Source organism: Ciconia boyciana, chromosome 15 (genome assembly GCF_034638445.1).
Source record: "Ciconia boyciana chromosome 15, ASM3463844v1, whole genome shotgun sequence".
Taxonomy (NCBI): Eukaryota; Metazoa; Chordata; class Aves; order Ciconiiformes; family Ciconiidae; genus Ciconia; species Ciconia boyciana.
In genome coordinates this window covers 4,279,219-4,302,894 of record NC_132948.1, presented here as the reverse complement: position 1 = coordinate 4,302,894, position 23,676 = coordinate 4,279,219, and the positions used below count along the sequence as shown (strand labels likewise).

Genomic DNA, 23,676 nt, shown 5'->3' with positions numbered 1-23,676 from the left:
GCCAGGACCGGAGGGTGGTATAAATGACTCCCCTCTCTTCTCTTGCATTCAGCCCTCTTCTTCCCCCTGTGCTCGCTGTGATGGCAGTTCTCAATCTCCTGTGCTGCTTTGTCTTGGGGCTGCTTATTTCCTTCTCCAGCATGAGAATGCTTTTAAGACAATCAGATTATTCTTCACAGCAGAAACTGGACTCTGTCAAAGCGCCTAAAATACACCCTGAAGTTTATCACTTCACTTAAAGAATAAGAAAAGTTTCTTTCTACTAGTATCACATTGTCAATTTGCAAATCTCCAGTTCATGTAAACATTTGGTTCAGACCAGGTGCGGTGTAAATAGTGCAGAGTCTCAAGGGTTAACTCCTTTGCCCCCTTCTTTTTTTCTTAGTGGATCAGAGTTGGGTCCATCAGCAAGCTGGGCAGCTGCCCCACTCCCCATCTTGAAGCAGGAATTGTTGGAGAGGTTTCTCTTTTTCAAATTAATTTTTCTTGAAAAAGGAAAAGAGACGGTTCCCTTCTGCCCCAGCGGGCTCGTTCCCCTGCTGCTCCGGCCTGAACACGGGGGGGGGTCTGGCACTCCGCTTTGCGCCATAGCCACTGGAGAAGGAATAAGCAAGCTGGCTCCATTCCTTCAGGTGTTTGTCCATCAGCTGCTGGTCAATGACCCTGTGCATGTCATCCTGCAGCAGAGGGAGAGGAGAGGGTTGTTAGTGGCAGCTGATGCTCAAAGGGAGCTCGCGCAGGGACGTGGCTGAAATGGGTGTGAAACGTGCTCTCATGAGATGGAGGAGGGATGACAGGAGTGGGGACAGGTCTAGCTCTGCACCTGGCAGCAGGCTCAGCCTTCCTTGCTGCCATAAGGCTTTTTAGTGAGCGAGGAAGGTAAATCACGCAATTCTGAGGGATAAATTGCTCAGGTGGTCTTGCAGAGGAGCATCGCGCCTGCTTGGGACTCTGTGACACCCCTAAACTATGTTTCTCTGCTGTCTGCACCTTGCAGATGCCCCCTTTAGGGGGGAGAAATAAATAAAAAAGAACAAATGCAGCCAAAAGCAAATGCCAGAAAAAGTAAGGATGTCTGTCCTGAGCAGGTCTATGTGCTTGCCATATGGGGCAGGCAGGCAGGTACGTGTGACAGAGCTGCCTGCACAGCCACTGTTAGTGGGGCTTCTTCGGGGAAGGTGCCGCCGAGAGGCTGGGGCCAGGCGTGGGCCCACCAGACCCCACGTGGGTTTTGCATCAGACTTACCAAAGAGAGCTGCGCTCGTCCCTTAGACCCGCTCCTTCCCCTAGAGCCCGCAGAGCGGTGGGAGCGCTCTGACTGACAGCTTGGCATGAACAACTGCACTGTGGTTTTTTAGATGTACCAGAAATGCTCTGGTTTAATCCATGTTTGCAGCACAGTGAAATTGCTCTACATGAAATAATTAGTCAGTTCTGTTGCCGCTAATGATGTGCTAATGTGTTCCTTGAAAACCTGGCTATCAATTCTACAAATTTTAAACCTTCAGATCCATTATTTCTGCTATAATTGCATATTTAAACTGTAGCTTAGTGAAAACGTGTGTACACAAACTAGCCCCACAGGAGAAATCAACTGTTCTCCAGCGGTTTGGTCCCTGATTAGGACTGAGGGCACTATCTGGTGAGAACAAGGATACTCTGGATGGGCTGTAGTGGCGGAAGTGCTGTTCATTCGGAACCTCGTGCGGGGCAGCCCATCAGGGCAGCAGTGAGATGTAAGGGAAGGCACTGCCATCGCCCAGCGGGTGCCCCAGCTGCTCTGTAGCTTGATGTGGAATAAAACCAGCCAACTTGGACTGGAAACCTGAATGATGGCTAATCTCTTGTTGCAGCATTTTCTGCAGGGAAAAGGATTGATAGCCATGGCCTGGACCTGAATTTAGTATGGGGACTTTCCCTGGAGGAGCAGGAGGGTGCAGAGCTACGTGGACTGGGGAAGCTTTGGATATTTTTAGAGCAGGGCTGGAAAGGGGAAAGGCAGAGGCAGAGTTGAAGAGGTTAAGGTAAACATCAGCATTAAGGTGAAACAGGTTTCCAGAGGTGAAGCTGCCATGTGAAAATGTATAGCACTTGGATTTTGAAGGCACCTCTTCTAGCAAATGAGGTAGGCACCCAGGCTCCAGCATGGCAGATCTGTGTCCTTGGTTAACCACATAACAAGGGATGAGTATGATTTTTATATACATATTTTTTTTATATATATACAAAAAAATTTTTCTATATATATAAAGATACAGTATGCACTATTGAGAATGCACTGCGTTCGGGTCCCTGTCTGTCCGATGTGTGCATCAGAGAGCACAGCACTTGGCTGTGGAGATTCGGGGTAGATGTATGCAGCAAGGCTGGGGCAGAGCTGCGGTCCCTGCCATGGCACTGGGCAGGGGCAGGCAGGGCACAGGAGAGTTCGGGGACGCGGGGGGAGGACAAACACCAGTGGTATGAGACCCGTCTGATAAAGAGGTCCCATAAAGCTGGTAACATGGTACTGGTGTGCTCTGGGCGTTCTGGGCAGGAGTTTCTGCTCTTGGCAGAAGGGGTGAGGCTGACGGAGGTGCAAATGGCATGTACCCTCTTCGTGAGCTGGAGCTGGGCTCCCTTGCATGAGATAAGTGTTGGAGCTGCCCAAGGTGACCTCGGAGGCTGGTGGCTGTGGCCATGCAGGCTGCAGCTCTCTGCTGGCATTGCAGCATTTTCTAACCTAAGGGTGCCCCTGTCGCTATAGCACTGAAGCCACTGAGCTCTCATTTCAGAGAAGCTGCCCTCTTTACTTCCAAGTTTGCTCCTTATTCCTTCCCTATTCCCATAACACACACCCCTCCTGCCCCCAGTCAGATAATGATGAATACCAGTGGGGGTCAGATTAGGCATGGGCGTGAGGTGCACATCCACTCCTATGCTAGGCTCGGATGTGTGGGATTTTGCTTGTGGCGTATTTTATAGTCACATTATGATTATGTGCTTACAGAAAACTGTAATCTTGTTGATGGTCCTTGGTAAAGTGCAGGCTAGAAGTGTGCAAGAGCAAAATTTTATCAGATTAAAGCCTCCATTTATGGCCAGCTAAAGCAGAGAATCTCACCCCATTTTATCAGAAACATTCAGCTTTGCTAAATAGTCCCCAAAATACATAAATCACCTGACTTGTTTTGTGCCTCTGCAGTTGAGCTTCTGTTCTGGGGACATTAGGTGCTTGGAAACTATTTTGCTACTGGGTAATAACACTTTAGGTCAGCATGGTGGAGATAACTTTCTGCAGTGCTAGTGGGCCTGATCCTCACCTCAGAGAGCTGATGGGAGCAGGGCTGGGGTTGCTGTATTGCTGCAATCGGATGGCATAGTGTGAAGTGAGAAAGCAAACACCTGTTGTTAAAACCCTAAACTGGGGATATTCCAGCGCTAAATACTGAGTGTACTAGTAAGTAGGTCTCAATTTATACCACCCATCCAAACTGAAGCAGAACTTGGATACAGGCAGCTCCTATGCAGAGCACCGAATGTCACTTACTAGATAACGAGGCCAAGAAGTAAAATCCCAGTCTGTATTTCAAGAAGTTTTCCAGATACTAGACATGCCGAATACAGAGGATTAATGATATGTGCACCTCAGCCTGGCTTTCCCCGTGGTGACCTGGGGGTAAAGCCTCACCATGGGGTGTAGGATGCTGCCCCTTCTGCCCTGGCCTGGTGCTGGGGTGGGGGATGTGTGTGTGTGCAGAATATCGGTGGGTGATGGAGACCCCCCCACCGACCCCTCTTGCCAGATGACGGTGAGGACAGAGATGGATGCAAGTGATGGTGGCAGCGAATGGAGCAGGCGAGGGAATGGCGGGTGCCTGGCGAGGGTGCAGGGAGCTCACCTCAAAGGCAGGAGGGGTGTACGACTAAAGCTGTTGGTACAGGACTGAGAAAGGCCACTAGATCAGAAACCAAAGGAGCCAGATAGTAAAAAGCCCTGAGGAAGCAAACTGTAAGCAGGAGAAAGAAAAGAAAAAAAAAAAAAGAGAAACGAAAACACAGTGGAGTTGAAACAGGAGCGAGGTTGTATGGGAGAGGTTTCTACCGGTCAGGCTGGTTGTTAGTAGAGTTGGGGTCCTGCATGATCTGCAACGAATTACTATAACTGGCCCAGACCTTTTCTCTTGTATCTGCTTGTCTTCTATTAAAGTAGCCCTCCTTTGGTGCTAGTTTCCAGGAGGAGACAGCTTTGTCTGCTCTCAAGGGCTCTCTGCCTTTATGTGGGTTTTCCCCACTGATCCCAAGCAGAGCATCTCCAGGGCAGCTGCTGAACTGCTGTGGGTTTGGGTTTTTGTTACCTTGCTGGAGAGCTGGGATTTTAGCTTCTCCATCTTGCTGGATCTTCTGAGCTGATGAAAACAATGCAGCTATACTGCAAAACAATTGCCACAACCTCTCTGCCTCCCACCTTTCTGCTCCGTTATGGAAATGCAAGGACGTGCTGTGCCCACACGTCCCCAAGGCTGCGCCTGCCCAGGGACACCTCCTGCATGGACACCTTCCCTCCCCAGGCCACAGCAGGTTACCCTGCAAAGTGTATGTTACCCACGCTGCATGCAGCCATGAGATACAGTTTGTTTCTCCATTTTAAATGGGTATTCCTGTACAATTAATTAACAGCTCACAGCTGAAAGGCTTTGAGCAGGAGAGGGCTGCGTTTCACCCCCCTGAGCACCGCTGCATCACTGGCTCCTGCGGAGCCAAAAGCAAACGCTCCTATCTATGGATGCTCAGGCTGAGAATGCAGCAAACCCACAGGGAAGGGGAAAAAGTCACCCAAAGGTGCCTCCTGGGCCACATGCCACCCAGACCCTGCCCTGCAGTGACCGGGGGCTGCTCACCTGCCAGGCCTCCAGCTGCTGCGAGAGGTTCACCTTCTGCTGGATGGCGTCCAGCAGCTGGCTGTTGAGGGACATCATGTCAATCTTGCACTTGGTCAGCTCCACCTCCACAGCGTTCTTCCTGGGGGGAGAGTGAGAAACTGGGGCATGTGACTTTTTCTTTTTTTTTCTTTAAAGGAAGTGTTAAACATATCCTTGAGGAGAAGTCAAGAATTTATTTCATTGGCAAGTCCCCAAATCCTAAATTGTTCATCTCCATTGTATTCTGGACAATCTATTAATCTGAAGAGTGGGACAGAACTGTAGACATCATTACTATAAAACCAGCAGATTTCTGGCAAGTGCACTATGAAGAATACAAAAAGATATTCAGATGCATTGCTGTGTAAGATAATATAGTGTGCCTGGATGATGTGCAGGATCTGCCATTAAAAATGGAGATCTAAAACGAGGTACAATCTACGTGTAGATTTTTTCCTTTTCTTCTGTTTACTAATGCATAGGAAAGGAAATGGTATGTGCTAAAAACCAAATGATCTGTGTCTGATCACTTGATCAGTAAGTTGCAATATAAAACAAACAAACCCCCCCCCTCAAAGAGTATAACTCTGCTTTCAGTTGGGACTTGGACTGAAGGAAGGAAGAAATGAAGGAAGAAAGTTTATCACAGCATACGCTTTTTAAGAATGACAAACTGTTAAAATTGTTTGAATTTAATGTTATGCTTAAGGAAAGCTCCCAGTTTCAATGGGATTGTGCCGGCCCTTGAGAACACTGCTGCTGGTTTCTTTCCAGGCATTTGGTGGCCACTGGGCATGTGACACCATGGCCAAGGTTGCCCACAGGGCCTGACTGCTCAGTGGCTGAGATGTTCCATCTGCTACTGGCTAGTGGAAAGGAATTGTCCTCTAGGAAGGAGCAATTTCTTAAGCTGCCCAAGCTGGGAAATGCTGTTCACCATGCTGGGAGCCCACAGGCGAGCACGAACCTTAAGTTTTCAATTAACTGCTATGTGATGGGAAACCGTAACATGACTTGCTGGGAACCATCTTTCCTTGCAAACATTTTCGGGAGAAATAATTGCATCTTATTAACTGTAGCTAATTCATCACCTCCTAATAGCTCCCTTGTGCTCCCCTGCAGAAGAGCAATTTGGGAATTTTTGTTTATATTCCAGGTAGCGGTTGCTTAACACCTCCTATTATAGGATCCTATTTTCCTATTGCTTCCCATGTTGCCAAACTTCAGCTTCAAGCTAAAAATTTTCCATGCCAGATGTCTGCCTCAGGCAGTGATTTTATTTCTGTTCAGAGTTAGGGCTTTTTTTTGGGAGGGCTTCAATGAAAGTGACTTAACCCTTGAGGTGCAAGGTGGGAAGCATATCGTGAGCCTCCCAGGTGGCTCGCTGCCTGGGAGCAGCCTGCTCAGTCTGTGGAGGGATGCTTTCATTGCTAGCAACAAGACGCTCTTGTCTGCTTTCACTTGCAGCCACTTTCTGCTCATTAATCACCCGCCACTCACCCGTGCACACTTGTCACGTTCCCCTTTCTCTGGACTCCTGCCGCTGCAGGACAGTCAGCCGTAAATATTAGTGCTTTGTCCCAGCAGGGTCATTAACCGCTGCAGAGAAACTGCACCCTTCCACTCCCGGCTGTGGGTTTGAGCACCTTAAATAGCCTTTTGTTGTGAAGCTCCCCATTGCTGCTTGGATATTACTGGGGGATTTATCGTGGCGGCAGCACGTTGCCATAGCCACAGCAGAACCAGCAACCCACACACACTGGAAATGTCAGAACCACTTCTCTGCACCCGGCAGTGCAGCTGGGATGCTCCTGATTTTTGCCAACAGATGGAGGTGTTACAGAGGACAGTGATGGGAATTTGGTAGCCAGCTACCCAGGCGAGAGCAGCATGGATGATCAGGTCACTTAAGACAAGACGAAGGGATTGTATATGCTGATTTAGCTCCCCACATCCTCAGAGGTGCAATGCTCTCGTGCTCCTCCTCTTGCCGAGGGCTTGAGTATTAGGTGTTTCCATAAGGAGATGGACTGGTGGTGTCCTGGCCCATTTGCTTATTGAAGAGATTATCAGATGTATCCTTTCTATCTAGAGCACGGGGGGTGAATGTTCTGCCCCTCTCCTTGGGGCAAAGAGTGCTCAGGGCAGTGTGGCAAGCCGAAGCACAGAGCCAGGGAAGCGGGGTATGGGGTAGCAAAACTGCACAGGTCTGCAAGGAGGATGGGGAAAATAAAGAGTCAAAACTGTGGGAGAATCCTGAAAGGAGAAATAGAGAATTACAGGACTGGAGATGCAAAAAAGACTCTGGAACAGGAAAGGAGAGTGAGTGACCAGAGAAATAGTTTAGGGAAGAAGCCTAAGCAGGGCTGTAATGGGGATGGGCAGTAAAGCAGCGTTGTGTGTCTGGAAGAGCAAAAGAAGAAAAATATTACAAATAGGGCAGACCGAGTGTTTCCATTTGGTTCCCTGAAGTCCTCTCCTCCTTGTTGACTCAGACCAGCACTAGGGATGGCAAAAACATGGTTCACAGCATCCTCTTAAATGCCTCCAGTCTTGCCATGGGGCAGCTCTGGAAATCGGCATCTCCTGCCCTCCTCCCAAGCTCCTGGTAGCATTTCCCAATCCTAGCAAAGCCAAGACTCACTCCATCACTTTGTAACAGCTACTGAAATTCGTGGAGGCATCTCCTGCTAAGGTACTCCATAACTGCTAACCCAGCCTGGCTTTGGCTGTTCATACAACTTACTTGGCAATGGCCTCATCTCGGTCCCTGATGGCCTGCAGGAGCCGTTCACTTGTCTCCTTGTCTTCAGCAGCACCTCGCAGCCGGTCCCGTTCCTCCTTCAGTGTCGTCATTTCCACACTCAGCAGTGTGACCTGTGGGCAGAGGGAGGGTGTGAAACCCAGGTTTGCTCAGACAAATTCACCATGAGTGAGGGGGAAAAAAGCCACATGGGCCAACCTGGAGGCTGAGCTCCCCTGCTTGTAGGAGAAGCTGTGTCTGCTGGGAGGGGGCTGTTAGTGCTGGTGCAACCCCCCCTTAAAATGTGCTGGCTTGCCTTGGGATGCTGACAGTGCCAGTCTGAGCGAGGTGAGTCACCAGGACGGCCTCAGTAACATGCAGCAACAGCACTGAAAGCTGTGCAGCTGTGCGGGGCAGGACCCACCTGCGACTTTGCTGTCCCAATGGCTTTAAAACCCACTACGGCATCAGTGCTGAAATATTGTCCCTCTCCAAGCGGTTTGTCTTGTGCACACATCCTCTGAGTCTGCCTGTTGTATTCTGATCTTTCCAGGGTTAAATTATTGCAAACATCATTTAGCAGCAAATAAGATTTTTTTTTTTTGGGGAGGGCTGTTATGTCTCTTGAAGTAGTATGAAGCTGGAGACAAAGGATGTGAAAATTCCCTTTCATGCCATGGAAGGTGTTGCTGGCACATCTTACAATTTTAATTAGACTTTAAAATATGTGCAGAGTCTTAAATAGTCTGAGAAATGATCTATCGTTTTGGTCCTGTGCAGAGTGAGTTAATAGGGTGTGAAATCATGCAAGGATTGCATTAGCACAACTTTGCAATATTTCATACACGTTTAATTTCTTTGTCTAGGGCACACACATGCTCTGTTACGCTACTCTACCACCTGGAAATGCTTACAGCATTTGACCCACCTCTTTTCTCCAAATGCAGCTCAGTAGCACTTGAATCCTCAAATAAATCTTTAAATAGAGGGCAGAGAGTCAAAAAGGGCTCATCACATCAACGGTGTGGGAGGATCTGCCATTAGTGCGGCATGGCTGGGTTGGGGAGGGGGGGAAGAGGGCACGAACACACCCTGTCTGTGTGCAGAGGCTCCCCATTGTGTGCTGGGGCTGCCAGAGAATCCAGGAGCTCTGCCCAAGCTCTTCCCTCCTGCAGCCCAGCATGGGATACACCTCAGAGTGATGATGTGATGGAGAGCAGTGGTGGGAGCAACATGAAAGGTGCTGAGTGCATCTGCTGAAATCCCAGGGGACAGTGGATCGAGAGGCCCAAGAAATTGCATTTGGGGATAGGTTTGGGGTTTTAACTGTTTTTGTCTGTGTTTCAGGTAAGAATGGGATGCCACAGAGGTAGGAAATGGACCAGGCAGGAGGTGTGAAACCGCTTTCCAGTATAGACAGAGGCAGGGGCAATTCCTGTCTCTGCCAGCTCACCTTGCTCTCAGGCAGGAGCAATGAATGTGTGTGGTGCTACGAGGTCCCAAAAGCCATTCAGGATGAGTTCCCCTTTTATTGTGTCACTACCAGTGACAGCACACAGGGATGCAGAGACAGCAAAGCGCTGCTGCCCTGGGTGGATCAGATATCCACGTGCACTGATTTTCTTCAGTACTGAACTGAAGACAATGTTGCCTCTTCTATGGGTGGTGAGAATAATTATTAACCTTGAGGAAGCGTGAGGCTGGGTTATGGGCAAAAGCTGTGGGAGATGTGCACTTGCTGCGTGAAGCTGGAGTACTTCTCCGAGAGCAATGTTTGCTGCATTTGAAGTTTTGCCCCATCTTCCTCCATATAACACAGAGGTGTAAGAAAAAAGTAGAACTGCAGTCTTCCCTGTGCTCCCTAAATATTCCGAGCTTTGGTAGTCAGGGACCCCTAAAAGCAGAGACAGGGGTCCAGACTTGCGATCCAGGGGGGGTCCTCTGGCCCTTCCTGGCTGGGGAGTTTGGGGAGACCAGACATGGCAAAGAACAACCGAGTGCTGCTCCCTCCTGGTGTCCTGTCAAGGCCTCTTGTGCCCGGGAGCAGTGCTTGTCTGCATCCAGACAAGCAGGCTGGTGTACGGATGGTCGCTCAAAATCTGTGAATAAGCCTCTAATGGTCTCTGTCAGCACAGGACTACGGCAGCACGGCCAGAGGAGCGTCTGGGCTCATGTCTCACTGGGGACACAACTTTGGACCCTTGAAGGTGTCTCTTGTGGTGGCCACATCTCTGGGAGGAGCAGTCCTCGGGGAAGGACAGGTGCCAGGGCTGCTCCCTCGCTGCAGTCTGCCTCTGATCAGCTGCTTTGTCAGCAAGTCTATTTCCCATCCTCGTACACATGCAGCCATCACTGCCAGGGGTATTTAATGATGCTCTCACTCTTCTTTCTTTGGCTCCATGGTGGGAGCTCCCATAGCCCTACACAAGGCTGTCAGACCCCCAGGTTGCGCTGACTTTCTGAACAGGGGTGTGTTTTCTTTTCTCTTCTCCAAAGGGGTATGGTGAAAGGCTGATACAGCACCGCTGGCAAGACCAGCCAAGGGCGTTAATCCCATTCCCTGCTCCAATGCAGTTGGTGCTGCACAAGCAGCTGTGCTAAAGGCTGCTTCTGCTGCAGCCTCCAGATCCCTTCCAGCATTTGGAGACTTGTCCCATAGAGATAGGGATTGCAGAGCATCTCCTTGAGTGCCTGTCTCCATTTGCTGCTTTTGGCATAGGACCTCAGACAGAGATGATGCTACATTCAGTGCGGATGCAGTATGATTCTGTGCTTTGGGTGTGGTGTTGGTTTCGGGGTTGGATCATTTGTTGCTGTTGAGATTGTCTTAGCCGGTCCCTGTTGGCCCTGGGTTGCTAGGCTGGCCATGGTTAAGATTCTCTAGGTGTGCATTTATGAGGGTTTTGTGATGCGTCTGTGGAAGGAGGCGAACCTTGCGCTACGCAGAGCAGAGCAGCACTGTTTTGTCCATCGTTGCATATACCCTTTATGAGGGCTTAGTGCAAGCAAATGGGTCAGACTGGATACCTATGGGTTTCCAGTACCCCATATCAAACAGCCTTGTCCATTGGGGTCTTCTGCTGAGAAGAATTTAAGCGAGACAGGTTGTCTGAAAAGCAGATTGGGGGAAAGGCTTAAAGGAAGTTTGGCTACTTGAGGTGATGTCTGGGATGGGCCCCAGACAACATACCAAAAACTCTGATCCTAAATGCATGAAGCTTCTGCACTGGGTTTAACAGAGTCTCCCTCATCCAACCATAACTGGGTTTGCCCCAGATCCTCCTGGGTTATTTATCATGTTGATCTCTTCCATGGAAGGCATGTCTTGGAGGATGAACACTGGTGTTACAAGACCACAAGTAAAGTGTAGGAATTGCTAACCTGGCTGTGCAGTCGCTGCAGCTCCTCCAAACTCTGCCTCAGTTTCCCCCGTTCTCCCTCCATTAATTCCCTCAGGGCTCGTGAGTCCTCGCTTGTTCGCCTGATCTGTTCCTCTAAGGTGTCGTCGTCGCTTCGTCGAGAGCTCTGAGAGCGGGAGAGAAATCTCTTGCTCAGATTTCACTTCAAAAAAGGCAATTGCATTAATTTGATACTGGTTTGGTATGGGGGGTACTAAACAAGGAAGAAGAAAGTGTGAATGTGACTTTGGTAGAGTTTCAGTTTTGTTCCCATATACCTCCACAGTGGAAACATGCTCAGCCAAGGGTAGTGCTCCTACACATGATAAAAAGAGCATGCAGACATGTTCTCACCTTAGCATAAACCACATTTACAGAGACCTACTGACCACTTGGTAACATATGGCTACAGTCTCCATGTTTGTAGACCTTTTGCAGGACTCCCTATTTTTTATTTAACAAATACAACTTCATCTCTATGCTCAGCCTTCTTACCAGCTGCTACAGATACTTAAACGAGGAGGGTGAGTACTCCCATGTGGGTCTGCAGTTGCAGGGTCTGCGCTGACTTCCTCACCACAGCATCTCAAATAAGTCACACTGGCAATGCAACCAGCTTGTGGGTGATGGAAATAGGCCTGATTTGAGCCATTGTAAAATGTGAGATGTTTTCCTGTAATTCTGCGTTCCTGTGGCTGCTGAGTGGTCCTCCATGCCATTCCCTCCTCCCCAGTGGCCCCAGGACCATATCCCACAGACACCATCTTGTGCCAGCAAAACCCTTCACCTGTCAGTGGATTTAGTCTGGCAGCTCTTGCCAAGACATTTGTACCCAGTGTCAATTCGCAGGGGTAGAACCTACCCACATAGGGGTTACGATGTTTTTGTGATACTATAGCTAATAAAGCAAGGTTAGGAAAATCCTAAGAGAAATAACTGAACTGTGATGTGTAAGGCAATATGCAGTATTTCCATGTTGAAACTCTAACTTACTGCAAATCTCAAAGAAAGCCTACTTTCATTAATTTTCCAGAATGACTCCTAGACCAATGACGGTTGCATGAGCTTGAAACTTATGGCCGTCTGACCACTGCAGGCTGAAATCCCACGTGCTGGCTTGGCTCTTGGCTGACCATTTGAGATACATGGAGCAGGCTGTGCACTGTGACAGCCCATCTCTGTGCGCCACAGAGGTTTTCTCGGAGACCGGAGACTTCAGGATCCAGCGGAAACCTGCAGCAAGCTCTGTCACCTGGGCAAGGGGACATGCATAAGCCAAGGTGTCTCTGTGCCACCAACTTACCGTGGAGTCTGCCCCATCCAGCACATTTTGTATCAGTCTTTTCAGCTCGCTGAGAGCTGCCCGTAGGCTGCCGGCTGGGACATCTTTGGCTGATGAGGTTTCTGAAGACTCATCCATGGAGGAGTCTGTAGAGACTGCTGAGTCTGCGCTGTCATTTCCTCTGAGATGGGAGCAGAGATATCGCACTTGGCAATATGCTTCCCAGAGCTGCAGCCTCAGCTGGAACAAGAGAGCCTGACATTAGCCTGGGACATCAAGGCCATGTAGATCCTCCTTCCACGGTGAAGTGAGGCACGTGATTGCCAAACCTCACAAATATTTGTCTAGCTTGCTATGTTGGTTTTTAAATGGATGCAGAGATTTACTTTCATATGGTCAAAAGGGTGTTGATACCAGAGCTGAGACCACAACCCCAATTTTCTGGCTCTTGGCTCACCTCCAAATCCAGACCAAATGCATTAAACTCCCTCTCCCTCTGGGGCTGGTCACAGAGGTCCATGGGCTTTCCCAAGGGCCAGAGGGCAAATACCTGTTCTCGTTCTTGCTCCAGCTCTTCTGCCTCCATGCTCTGCTCTATCTCAGATAGCAGGGACGTGCTGGTTGTGTTGAAATTTTGGAGACTTCTCTCCTCACTGAGCTCTTCTACCTTCCCCTGCAGCTGCCGGTAGGACAGCCGCACCTCCTGGAGCTCCAGCTGGCTTTGGTGCAGCTTGCAAAGAAAATGAAGGAATTTGTCAAGGAAGCAGGAAAAAAAATATTAGTGGAGGTGATAGGGACTGGATGAATCTGTTGATTTGTGAAGGAGCTGAGAGGGAGGAATGGGTGTCACGAAAGAGGGTTTCCAGCCAGGAGGAAAGTACTCTCTCTTGGCTGGTATTGCTATTTATTGGAGCTTAATAATCTCCAAATGTCATTAGACACTGTTTAGACTCCAGAATATCCTGAAAGATAAAAATAGCAGGTTAATCAGCACTAAAATGAGGAACATTGTGAAGAAGTTGGGACTCAGGTAGAAAAATTTGCTGAAAACAACACAGCAGGAAGTGAATCCAAAAAGAAAAGTAATATAGACATGTTTTTAAAACATCTATACACATATATAAATACAAATATACATTTAAAAAAGGGAAAAAAAGATTCAGGGCTGTTTTGGAAAGCTGGGAATCCAGTGGTGGTCAACCCACAGAAGAGAAATGGAAAAATCTTGCTCTCTACTAAGATGCCTGAAGCCACAGAGGTGCCAGCTTGCTCTCCAGGGAGTGACGTTTGGTGACACATAGCTGTGAACACCACGGGGCTTGTTGGGAAACCATCTGAGCAGTGAGAGCTATGAGGCCAGTTACTGCCCTCTGGGACAGCAAGGTCTAAAGAAGCCTCTTCTGAAGCCAATTCAGCTATTAAAAAATTAAGTAAAATGAACTGCAAACAGAGTTCTCTGCTTCTTTTTACATTTACCTCATTTCCCCAGAACCCTGTCCCACTCCCTTGCTCAGATCTCCCTCCCAAGCTGCTCTTTGCTGTCAGGATGCCCCATTGCGGCTCCTGTTAACTGTCCCTATGGGGAACACCCAGGCCCGTGCTTGCTGTCATGCTTACATGAGCCATTTTATTCTTCCAGTTGTTTTGTCTCCCAGTTCCTGATTATCTTCCTGGTCAATTTTGCCCCAAACCACCTCTTTTACTCCATTTCCCCCCTCTTCCCTGTCCCATCGCTGCCTCCTCACCTGCAGGTCCTTGTCATGGCTTTGTCTCTCCAGGATGAGGACTCGGTCCTGCAGCTCCTCCACGGTTCCCTGGAGCAGGTCGTTCTCCTCCATCATGGCACTAAGGCGATGCTCCAGCTCCCGCTTTCTGTCTGTCAGCATTTTGATCTGCGGAGGAAAGAGAGGTGGTGTCAGATCCCACACTTTCCAGGGAGTAAAGAGGAGGGAAATCACATTCCCAAGAGAGAGATGAAACAGCAAAAAGCAAAAGTATGCACATACGTATTCTGTACCTGTATGAGAGAAACTGTATCTCTGTGTGTGGTCTAAAGCTTAGGAAGGCTCTGAAAGGAAACTGCTCCTTCCCTAGGCTGCAGGGGCAGCTTCAAAGAGGCTGGGCGTGCATTGGCAGGAGACCAGGGAGCAGGCAGAAATGTCCAAACACATTAAGTGGAGACCAGCCCTGCCCACGCCTTGTACCTTAAAATTTGCAAGACTGGGCAAAACTAGTTACTTTTTCCGGCTTGTTCCCAACTGAGTGTGGTGGCATTTTCTCCTGTATGGGTGCTGGAGACCACAGGGCGAGCCTGCGGGATCCCGCTCCCTGCAGGGCTGTGCCACAGCGCTGCCTATACACTTTTCTTAATTGCTGCTTGTTCCCCACGTCCTCACCAGGGATTTTTCTGTCTTTTTACTTGTGAAGACTCCTTTCTGTGCCATGCTTATTTTTAGTCTCCCAGTGATCAGTTGCCTTTAAAATTGGTTCATTTCTTTTAATTGTCAAGGGCAGTGATTTCAGGTGAAGAGGGACAATGTGCCAAGCAAAACCTCTGTGATTCAGTTAGCTGGGAACAGTGCACAGGATGAATCAGCACTAGCCAAGGTCACTTCTTGCTTAACCAAGAAAAAGGAGCGTTTTCCCAGATTAGTACACACAGGACCTCTGGGGACTGGGTATGCCATTTACCAGTCCAGTATAACCCTAAATATTCCCTATGGCCTCCTTTCAATTCATGGACCATAGAGAAATTCAGCAACTTCGCACTGTTTTCTTGGCCCCTTTGGGACCTTGTCTCTTTGCTGCTTTCCAGGTTGCTGGAAAGATTTGACTGCATGAAGGAATATTAGCAAAGTGTGTAGACTTGCTATTTCTGCAGGGTAAAGGCTGCTGCAGGTATTAGAAAGCTGCTCTTAGGTGACTAATGGTTTCTGAGATGTCTCTTCCCACCACCATCATGATTTGTGTGGGCTGGAGAAAAGGGATGTGAGAAAAATAAGAGGTATAATACAGAGATTGTATCAAGAGTTCATATTTGGTATCCAAACCAGTAATGAATGTCCTGTGAATGACCATGTAACAGAAAAAACATCGCTCTGCCATGGGCCCTGGGCCATAGGAAGGGCACAGGGGGAAAGGGATTTGGAAAGCAAGAGACAAGAAGGAGGTGAGGAGGCAAGGTGAGGCAGGCACAGTGACAGGCATGCATGATGACAGCAATGCACGCGCGGGCAAACCCTTTCCAAGCCTCTATACTTACTTCAAGGACCTGCTGCTCCACACCAAAGGGAGGGGAAGAAAAGGCGAGGGACCAGCAGGGAGCAGGTGGGAGCAGGAGAAAAGAAGAAATTGAGAGATTTTAGGAAAAGCTCTTCCAGACAGCTTATAAATAAAAAAAGTGGTAGGGCAGTAGAGTTGGACATCTTCTGCCCCTCTGGTTCCTGCCTACATGGTCTCCAGTGACCCCCATCAGGGAAGGGAAGAGGAAGGAAGGTAATATCATTCCTGCTAATGTACCAGAGCTGAAACAGGCAGGGACTCCTTGCTTTCCCACATGCGTGGCTCAGAGGCAGGAGAGGATTGCTGCTTTCTTTGCAAGCATGAGAAACAGAAAAAAACCCTTGCAGACCTTCCACCATGACCCAGAGTTTAATCTGTACTCGGCAGCAGCCCTGCAAGAGTACAGCCATGGTTTAGCTTCTGGAAGATCCTTCTCATCCGTTCATTTTGCACGCGTGCTTGTGGCCGAGGCAGCGGTGGAAGCTGGCCTGTGCCACCCCAGCCAGCCCTGGGTTGCAGCAAAAATCCTCACTGGGGGAGTCCTTTGCCCCACAGCCACCATCCTTCTCTTTTTTTGCTCCAAGCAGCAGGTTTTGTTTACCCAGTTCAGAGGGGTTCATTATACAAGTTAAAACAGCCCTGGCCACCTTTTGAAGGAGTGAGGCCGAGCACGGGTGACTCACCTCGGCCTGGAGGCTCTCGAGCCGCACGATGTGTTGGCTGCTGGAGGAGTTCTTCTCCCGAAAGTCCTCCCGGAGGGTGTGGACCTGCAGGGAGAGCTGCCGCTCCACCTCCGACGCCTGCAAGGAGACACCAGCTGGCATTACCCCGGGGGGTCGTCCCATAGACGAAAAGCAGTTATCTCCTCCTGCCCATGGGAAGATCTGCCCCAATATGACTTCTGCAGAAGCCCTAGTTTTGGCAGAAACTCTGAAGCCTGCAGAGTCTAGATGAGGGAAAAGTTTGTCCTGGACGGACGTTGAGGAGAGCAACCATTTAGACCATGCTGATTTTCCCCTGGGGCAGCCAAAGGGACACAGCCCATAACTTTCTTCCATTGCAAAATAGCATGACGACTCCCATGCCCTACAGGGAATTTAGTTTTCCTCAAAAATAGTAGCCTGATCGGGGCTGAGGAGGAGACCAGGCCACTCACAAAGGCAGAGGCAAGGCAATCTCCATAGACCAGGAAACACTGCTATTAAATTGATACTTTCTAAACCTCTGGACATCTTTGGCACAGCTCTAAAATAACAAGTGCTCTTTGCCTCTGATTTCTGGCTCCTGTCAGGGCCAGACGGAGAAGCATCCGCTCCACATGACTGTTGGTGCAGGATCGCTGGGCTTGGCCCTCTTTCCCATTTTGAAGGAGGGATGCCCCATTTATGCGGGGTGGTTTGAGGACAGTGGAAAGGCCATTCCTACCTGCAGGATCTAGGCTGCAGACAGCCTGTATAAATGACAGCTTAGATATGTTAACTACTCTCCAGACAGCTTTATGGCTGATTTTTACATGGTGAACACACTTGTTTAGGCTTGTAAGAGAACATAAGGTTTTTTATGACAAATCCCTAATGAGACAGCACAAATGGATGGTTTTCTATTTAATTAGCCTCCATCAGGTTCCATTAAACTTAGGCACAGACCTCCCCCTCCGGCAGATTAGCTGGAAGTGAATTGATCCCCCTCAAGAGGTGGCATTGCTGTCCTGCTCGGGGCACAGACAGAGCTGTATGTCCAACGGCAAATGCCATCAACGGCCACAATGCCTTAGACAGTGAAGTAAGATGGGAGGGAGGGATGGGGGCAAGAAGAGAAAACCCGCATGGGGGTCAACAGCCGTGGGCAGGTTTGGAATTCATCCTTATGTCTGGCAAATGTGGTTCAGGATTTGACCCAGGGTGCTCCGGCTGACAGGGAGCCCAAGGCAGCAGCTCCACCAAAGGGCGCAATGACTTTGCTCTAGCAGCTTGTGACCTGCGGAATGAACACACAGACCCAGCCTGAGCTGCCCACAAAGGCAATACTACCCCCTTCTAAAAATGATCCCTTATTTTGCACAGTCTGCAGCAAAATAATCTGAATCAGAAGCAAGAGGTAAAAGGCTGTTCCAGCTCCATCAAGTGGAGGAAGCTGTGGTTGCCCCCAACACTGCTTGCTTGCAGGGGCAGCAGAAGACAGAAGCGCGGCCACCAAAATCAGCCAGGCTCTGACCACTGGCTTCTGGAATGAGAAATGGTTTCCAACAATAAGAAATAATCTTGTCTACCAATTGGTTTTTAGTTCCCTTCTTAACCTGGATTAACATAACTGGTCTTTTCCTCTTTAAAGCTCACATCAGAGGCCTTTGCATATCGCCCTCACCTCATTTATTTAATAAAGCTTTCTTGCACAAGGAGAGTACACAAAATATAATGATAGCACAGCACTTTAGGAAGGGGTTGGTTATTTTTCTTCCCTTAAGCAGCTATAGATTTCAAAGCATCCTGAGCAGCTATTAATTGGTGACACTAAAGAAGATGGATGGATTGTGCTTTTTTTTTGAATGATTCACTTGCTTTTGTAAAGACTGCTGAAACATCTTCATGCTGAAATACTCCGCAGGAGCTATCAAGGATGAAAAAGCACCAGATGAAAAGCACCGAAGGATTTTGCCTGCAAGATGCTGACCACACTCCCAAGGAGCACAAGTGGTACCAGATGAGATCACACACCAGTATTTGATGGCTAACTGTATAACAATTTATATCCTAAAACAACTCTATGCACAGACAGTGTAAATGTATAATACAGCAGTAAGAAACAAGGGAGTGTTAATGGCATTGTAAAAATCCGTGGTAAGACAATATATAGCTGCTGTTGCTAGTTCTGGTCCCCATGCTCAAATTGGAGCAGGTGAAGGGATGGGCTGCAAGGGTGATCCAGATCGTGGAAAGTCTGTTATATGAAAGGAGACTAAAAAAGGATGGCTTGTTTTATCTCATGCAATGAATGCTGAGAGAGGACTCCCTATAAATACATCACGGATAAGTACACAGAAGGGAGAAGCGCTATTTAAGCAGAAGCACAATTTTGGCAGAAAAAATGATGTGACTAAACTGGATAAGAGTATATTAAGGCTGGGAATAGGAAGATTTCTACATTTCCAAGGAGCTGCAGTAGGATTCCTCCTCCTGCACCATTTCAGTAGGAGAAATGGTGGCAAAAATTAATTTTGTGATGGAGCTGGATCACTTTATCATGCAGTTTCTTTCAGAGGGCTGCCTACGACAGAAGGGAAATGAATTGACCTCAAAGGTCCTTTCTGGTACTAGACTGCTTGCAGGACTCTAAGGTTGGTATTCACCAGCTTTAAATCATCATCTGGAATTTATCTACTTGCTGCTCAGCTTACACGCTCACACATCTTATTCCTGCAGTTATAGCCCACATGGAGGGAAGAAAGGACTCACTTATTATTAGCATTTAGGGCCCTAAGCAGACAGGACGTTACAGTGTCACCTCAGCATACGCCATTCACATCCTATCTCATGCAGCAGAGAAAAGTAAAAATAATACTTTCTTTAGCTTCATACAGTGCAGAATACTCTCTCTGACCAGCCATTTAACAGAAGTAAACAGAAATGACTGTATCATGTGTTTCCCTCCACAGGAGAATGAGGAAAAGCCTTCATCCAGTTATTCTAGATAGAGAAATGGCTGATACCTTTAGTCTCACCTTTGCAAAGATTTGATTTTTCATAGACATGAGACGAAGTCTTCTGAGCTGAGCTCTGGTCATGGAAACCCCCTTTTCATGCTACATTTGTTATTAATCAGAGGTTATTAATACTGCTGCCGAACTACCCTTTCTAATTGATTATAAAGTCTAGATTTTAACCTCAATTTGCATTATTTTATGGAAAGCCACCTTGACAGTGTCCAGTATTTGTCAGGCTTTATGGCGTATTTTCATATGGCATCTACTTGGGTTCTCCACACTGCTGTACATGTGTGCACATGTACATGTGTGTTTTAAACCATGAGCTCACTACTGATTACTTCTAACACGCTCTTTTACTTAGTGTCATCAGAAGATGGAACCTTCTATCTACATTTTCCCTTTATTGCTCAAATAAGCTATGGCTTTTGTTGAATTGAAGCGAGTTTCTTCTGCCTCAGCCAGTCTGGCTCTACTCTCATTATGCAAACTGTAGGGCTTTCTCTTCCCCGTCAGTGTTTTCCTAAACATTAAAAGCAAAAACCTTTTGTGGTTACGTCAATCATTTAGCGATGCATTGATTTTGCTAGAGAGAAGTAATATTCTTTCCAGAAAGGCAGACATATATCGCCCCACATCATAGCTTTGCTCTGTAGTTAAAAAAGAATTAATTTCCTGTGTATAGGCAAATTAGCCAACACAGCCACCAGACAGAGTTTGAAACGTATCTGCAAAAGTGTAGACATCAATTCACAATTAGATATATTCAATCAACTGTGAGATTTGTTTTCTGGACTTCAGGCAAGGTTTAGATGAGATTTGGGCAGTGCAAGAAGAAAGGAAGAGCAGGAGCACATTTTGGCCTCTGTGCTAATTAAGGGCTTTTTTTCATTGCAAACCTGATTAAGTTTCTCTCGTGATTAATTCTGACATGCTAAAATACACAAAACTGTGTAGATATTTGGCAGAAAAATATGGCTTACCAGTTACAATAACTCCGTGAGGTTTAACATCTGGAATATATGAGCAATAAATAAATTAAATGTAAATAAATTGGAGCACTGACGCTCCTGTGAAGAGGGCATCTTTGAAATGTTTGGGATGGACTGTGAGAAATGAATGGCCTGTAGGTTAGTCTCATTCAAAGAAAACCCTCTTTTGGGGGAAGATTTGCTAAATAAAGCTAACTGCATACAAAATATCCAGCTATAAGTCATGTCAGAAAGAAAAGGAGAATGGAAAAAGTTTAATGGACTGTAGCTGGGTGAAGAAACCAATGTTTCCGTGTGATTTACTTCTACAAACAAGATGATTCAAATTTAACAAAGGATATTGAAGATTTTCTTGCCTAAAATAGCTAAGAGAGAGAAGTCCTAATTAGTGCTAAATTTGTAACACTCAGGAGAGTGTGTTACCCCTTTTATTAATTTGCTAATCGCTGAGTTCAAGGGACTCCCCGTTCCCACTGTGGTACCATTAACACTTCAAACCACTAATCGCTGCCTCCCCTGGCTTCAGGTTCCTGGATTCCCAGATCTTCTCTGGGAGGAAAATATATTTGGCTACTGAAACGCAAGCAAAGGAGGAAACAACAAACATCTTGCTTTAGAATAATAATTGAAATAAAGACATTAATCTGGCTGCCAAGGGAAGCCCCAGAGGACTGGGATTGCTGCCCTGCCACCGCAGCCAGCACCCTGGCACCTTGGTGCCCACTGGCAGTGGGGGGAAGCCTGGTTTTCTGGCCTAGCTGACCCATGCCAAGAAAGCAGTGAGGCAAAGCCCAGCACCATAAGCAACCATCTATATGTTGCATACCTGGAGGTTGCCCAGTTTGGGAATCTCTGAGAGATTTTTTACCAAAGCTTTAAATTCAGGTCAACTTTAACTTGTTATTTGAAGCATCAGTCTATCCAGGAAAGTGCTTACATAATAGCGGCGCTTGAGGTCCCTCACCTTTTGAGGGCTTCAGTTTGGATTTGCTAATTTATGTGCACAGACGAGGGATTCCCCAACGGACAGCCCCTGCATCGCCGCACCCTCAGCCCCGTTACGGCAACGCCACTGCACGTGTGGAGAAGAGCAATGGCACTGTGGTGGGCTGGCCAGATGCCCACCCAGCCGCTCTCTCAGTCCCCCTCCTCAACAAGACTGGAGAGAAAATAAGATGAAAAAGCTTGTGGGTTGAGATAAAGACAGGGACATCACTTACAAAAATCAGAGGAATTTGAAGTAAAAACAGTGACTGGGAGATGTAATGGGCAAAGCTCGGACTGGCCATTGCCAGGAACTGGAATAGTAGTGGGGATTTTTTTGTTGTTGTAAAGTGGTGAAGGGATGAGGGGTGGAGCTGTGTTGAGTGCATATATTGCCTACCTTCGTGGTGTCGTGACGATGCCACTTCGATTTTGGTGTGAAGAGATTTTTTTGTGGTTGATGTCGTCAGTGAAGTTTGTGAAGGGTGTGGAACAAGAGTGTATTTTAATGACAATTCTTAAATACGCATTTTGCTGAGGCGAGGGGTGGAATTTATTTGGTCTAGGTGTCCAGGCACTGGCAGCAGGGCTGCAGGGACCTCCCTGAGGAGAGGCCAGGGCTGCCCCGTGCCGGACACAGCCGGTTCCAGCTGGTTCCGCAACAGCTCCACTGCAGGGCACAGCTGAGCCTGTCAGCAACACCAGTGGCACCTCTGGAAAAATGTACTTGAGAAAGGACAAAACACTGTCTGGCAGCGATGACTGAGGTAAAAAGTGTGAGAAACAGCCCTGTGAGCACCACGGTTGAAGGAGAAGGAGGAGGGGGACCTGGCTAAGCCTTCTCCGGAGGACCTCTTCCCACCGCTCCCCAGTGCAGCGCAGGACATTGGAGCTGGGGAGTGTTGTGCATCATGGCCGGGGCCAGCATTGTCCCCATCTCTGCCAAATGATGTGGTGGGGCTCAGTCCTCCTCTCCTTGCCTCATCGCTGGCTCTGCTACTGCCCAGGTGTGGGGAAATTTAAGTACACAAAGTATGTAGCAGCTTGGTCCTGGTGTGAGAGCTGTCGCTGCCTGGAGAAGTTGTGTGGAAAAATGATAATTCAGGAAACCTGCAACACTTCCAAAATATTTTGGTTGTAAGCATCCAACAGAGACCATTAACATTGATCCCTTGGGATATTTTTAGAAAAAATGGATTTTTGAGACTGTAAAAGTGCTAGGATAGTGCTATGTAATATATACCTATTATATATCCAGTAGCTATAAGCAGACTGGCAGGTGAATTAAATACCAGTAGCCAGAGTGAGTGTATCTGCCCAGCTTTTGCAGGTAAGATTTACTTCCTAACACAGGTTTCTTTCTGCTCAGGAACCACCTCTGCAAAGTGCCACAGCACCCATCAGCCCCCTCCCTAGTGTTCTTCTTGGTTTTGACCCCCAGCTGACTGCTGCTTCGTTGAGGTAAGATCTGCAAGGTGGCCACAGTAGGGACATGCAGCATCCAGCCTGAGGTTGTCCTCACTGGGGCCTGGTACTGAAGTCATATGTCTGTGAAATTGTGAGCTGGATGTGGCACACTGTCTCCCTGTCTCTGTCACCTTTTTCAGAGCAATTCAGGCAAATTACTTCATATCTGGCATTTGGTGCCTTTGTACCACGCACCTTCACACTCAGCTACCTGCAATGGTCTTTACACCCCTGCAGGTCTCCTCCTGGTTATTCCTTCTCTCTACTTATTCAGAGGATCAAATAAATCCATACCTGCTTAGACAGAAGAGTTTGATTTTGTGGCACACTGCCTGACTTTCTTTGTTACAGCCATACAGGTTGATGAGCCTTCCCTTCAGTGGGAAACGGGCTGATGTTGTAGAGCACAGGCCAGCTAGATTGGTTAGGAGGGTCCTATACTAACAACAGAGTGAGTGGACAAAAGAGGAAACACAGGAGCATTTTTTAATGGGCTTGCACCTGCCCACTGAGGTGGAGAAGTGTTGTTAGATTGGAGATGTTTAGCTCCTTGGTGGAAACCTCCACAAAATCTGAACCTGCTCAGCCTGAAGCTGGATTGCTTGTTTTGGGGGGCAAAGTGCTTGTGTTGGCTGACTTTGGTCCCATGTTTCTCATGGCTGGAGGGCTGGAAGTGCTGCTGGAGATAACTGCTGTTAATACTCAGACACATTAAGGTACTGCTACTTTTTTCATTCCAAGTGTCCTTGAGAAATCCTTTTCATAGGGATAGCGAACTTTTGCCGCATCACTAAGCAAAGTGTGAAAGAGTAGATAGTCAGGGTTTTCCTGGTAATGTAATTGTTCTTTTTTTTTCCTTCCTATAAGGCTAGCCAATATATGAGAACCAGTTTGTAAGGCAAACAGCTGAATGCTTTGGCAAAAAGT

At 47.8% G+C, this 23,676-nt stretch overlaps 1 protein-coding gene across 1 annotated transcript in view; it reads right to left on the bottom strand.

Moving 5' to 3' along the window:
* Positions 1–476: 476 nt before the first annotated feature.
* BICDL1 (BICD family like cargo adaptor 1) overlaps positions 477–23,676 on the bottom strand; it is a 47,727-nt gene continuing 24,527 nt past the window's right edge. Inside the window, exons 3-10 of the mRNA XM_072880260.1 lie at positions 16,290–16,406; positions 14,070–14,216; positions 12,875–13,054; positions 12,346–12,564; positions 11,026–11,169; positions 7,648–7,778; positions 4,881–5,001; positions 477–677 (exon numbers count right to left, since the gene is read on the bottom strand). Coding sequence (XP_072736361.1) covers positions 477–677; positions 4,881–5,001; positions 7,648–7,778; positions 11,026–11,169; positions 12,346–12,564; positions 12,875–13,054; positions 14,070–14,216; positions 16,290–16,406 — 1,260 coding nt within the window. The remainder of the gene's footprint in view (positions 678–4,880; positions 5,002–7,647; positions 7,779–11,025; positions 11,170–12,345; positions 12,565–12,874; positions 13,055–14,069; positions 14,217–16,289; positions 16,407–23,676) is intronic.